The sequence below is a fragment of the Pinus tabuliformis genome, chromosome 2_2 (assembly GCF_031772625.1).
Source record: "Pinus tabuliformis cultivar Carrire ecotype Pingquan chromosome 2_2, CPIR1, whole genome shotgun sequence".
In the NCBI taxonomy this organism is placed as follows: domain Eukaryota; kingdom Viridiplantae; phylum Streptophyta; class Pinopsida; order Pinales; family Pinaceae; genus Pinus; species Pinus tabuliformis.
Genome location: NC_142300.1, coordinates 256,477,375 through 256,479,286, shown reverse-complemented (window position 1 = coordinate 256,479,286; position 1,912 = coordinate 256,477,375). Strand labels below are relative to the sequence as shown.

The 1,912-nt window shown below is 38.0% G+C and overlaps 1 protein-coding gene across 1 annotated transcript; it reads right to left on the bottom strand.

Moving 5' to 3' along the window:
- Nucleotides 1-311: 311 nt before the first annotated feature.
- Nucleotides 312-1,374, bottom strand: LOC149192264 (uncharacterized). The gene is made up of 2 exons (XM_089406885.1): nt 1,035-1,374; nt 312-646 (listed from the first exon to the last, which is right to left on the bottom strand). The coding sequence occupies exons 1-2, from the start codon at nt 1,372-1,374 to the stop codon at nt 312-314; spliced, it is 675 nt and encodes a 224-aa protein (XP_089263011.1).
- Nucleotides 1,375-1,912: the final 538 nt, after the last annotated feature.

Below are 1,912 nucleotides of genomic sequence, written 5' to 3'. Positions count from 1 at the left end.
GTATTGGGAATGCAAATCATCAAGAAAATGAAAGTGACGCACTGTCGCACTAATAAACACAGGAACTCCAACAAAAATACAAATGAAAAGTAACTGGTGGAAGGGTCTCAATTAACCACCTTGAAGCTGGCACAACACAACAAACAAAATGCGCAAGAAAAATCTTCTGCGACTGTCGATAAACACACCATACAATAGTTAGTATCAAAGATCATTCCAATTGTGAGATATTTAACAAATCGAGAGGACATCAAAATACTTATAGAGCAAATGGACACAGAGAGACTATGGATGGCCCTTAGTGCAATCTCTCAGACCTCGGTACTCTCTGCTTTTTCCAAAAATAGAACAAGTAATTCAACCACACCTTCTCTGTAGATCTTCTGCCTCAAGCTCTCATGAAGTGCACCCAACAGATGCAAACATTCTGCAAAAGACTTCTGTGCAAGTGTTGTACCATAATTCACAAGATTGATCAACACAGGAATTGCTCCTTCCTCTTCCATGAGACCTCTTATTTCTTCCACAAAGGCCAAGTTGCTCAACACTGACGACGCAATACCCTGCCCACGATACCCATTTCTGTAGAATTCAACCAAAGCTGAGATTGCACCAAATGTAGAAACCGCAGAGGCTTGTTCCCTATCTATGTGCAGACCATCATTACAATGACAAATACCTATAATGGCATTCAGCTAGGCATTAATACTCTCCTCCTCAAACTCAATAGTCAATCCCTGCAGAGCCTGGACTGCTTTCTCCTTGCACAAAGAAGTTCCAAATTCCTAACAACCTAATCAATGGTGGCACAACACTTTCTGCAGCAACAAAAGCCTTGAAGACATCAATCTACTGCACCATAATCGATACTGCAATACTTGCAGATTATCTTATAGCAACATTATGTTAATGGAGGAAACGCACCAAATAAAGAATATTCACTCCTCCATCAACCAAAAACAGAATATTCATGTCATCCTCCTTCAAAAACTATACAAGAGAAATCAAGGCCTGTTTTTTGAGTTTAGTATTACCAATCTTAATCCTTGCAAACAAACCCTTAACAAAAAAGCCCAGGGCAACCCTGCTGGAATCTGGACTTGACACCTTAAGGCCATCGCTAGATTCCCTCAATAGTCTTCTCTTTATAACAATATCCAACTCGCGCAGATGACACTTTAGTTTGTTGATGAGCACATCTATGTCGCTCTGCATCATAAGCTTCCCTCTGAATGAAATCTCTCTGCAACGCTTTGCAAGCTCTCTAGCCTCTTCCAGAGTCACCACAACATTGGGCACAAGCTCCTTCAATAACGAATTCTTGGCCCAATAACTAGAACCGTCCTTAAGAATACTCACGATGATCTGATTCATTACTTCCAGCTTAAATTCTATAGTATATGGGTACAAGGACACAAAACACAAAAAAACCAGTTCAATTTAATTAATGAACAAAACATAAAAAAACACGCATGCCTGAAAGAGATGTATAACAAGCATGCAGGGAGCGTCGAAAAATAAATAGAGCCGGAGAGTCTCCCTCTTAAAATATAATGATCCATTAGTTATAAATATAATAATAATCGGGTCCACTTTTTTCCACCATCTTAAGTGGTTATGTTTTCTTTCTCCCTTAACTGCATCCGTCTGCTTTTCCATAAATGGAAAATGCAGCATTAAAACGAATCGAACAAGAAATTTCTATTAATGGAAAACGCTTTTGTCTTTCCATAATATTTTCTTGACATTTACACACATGAAAAATATTTTTGATGGTACATTTTGTGGTAAGCGGCATGAAATGATAACTTAGATCAGATTTTCCATTGTATCATTAATTTAGAAAAGTCAAAACCTGTGCACATGATAAAATTACAATGGATCGAAACAAACTTTTCAAATATGTAGTTAA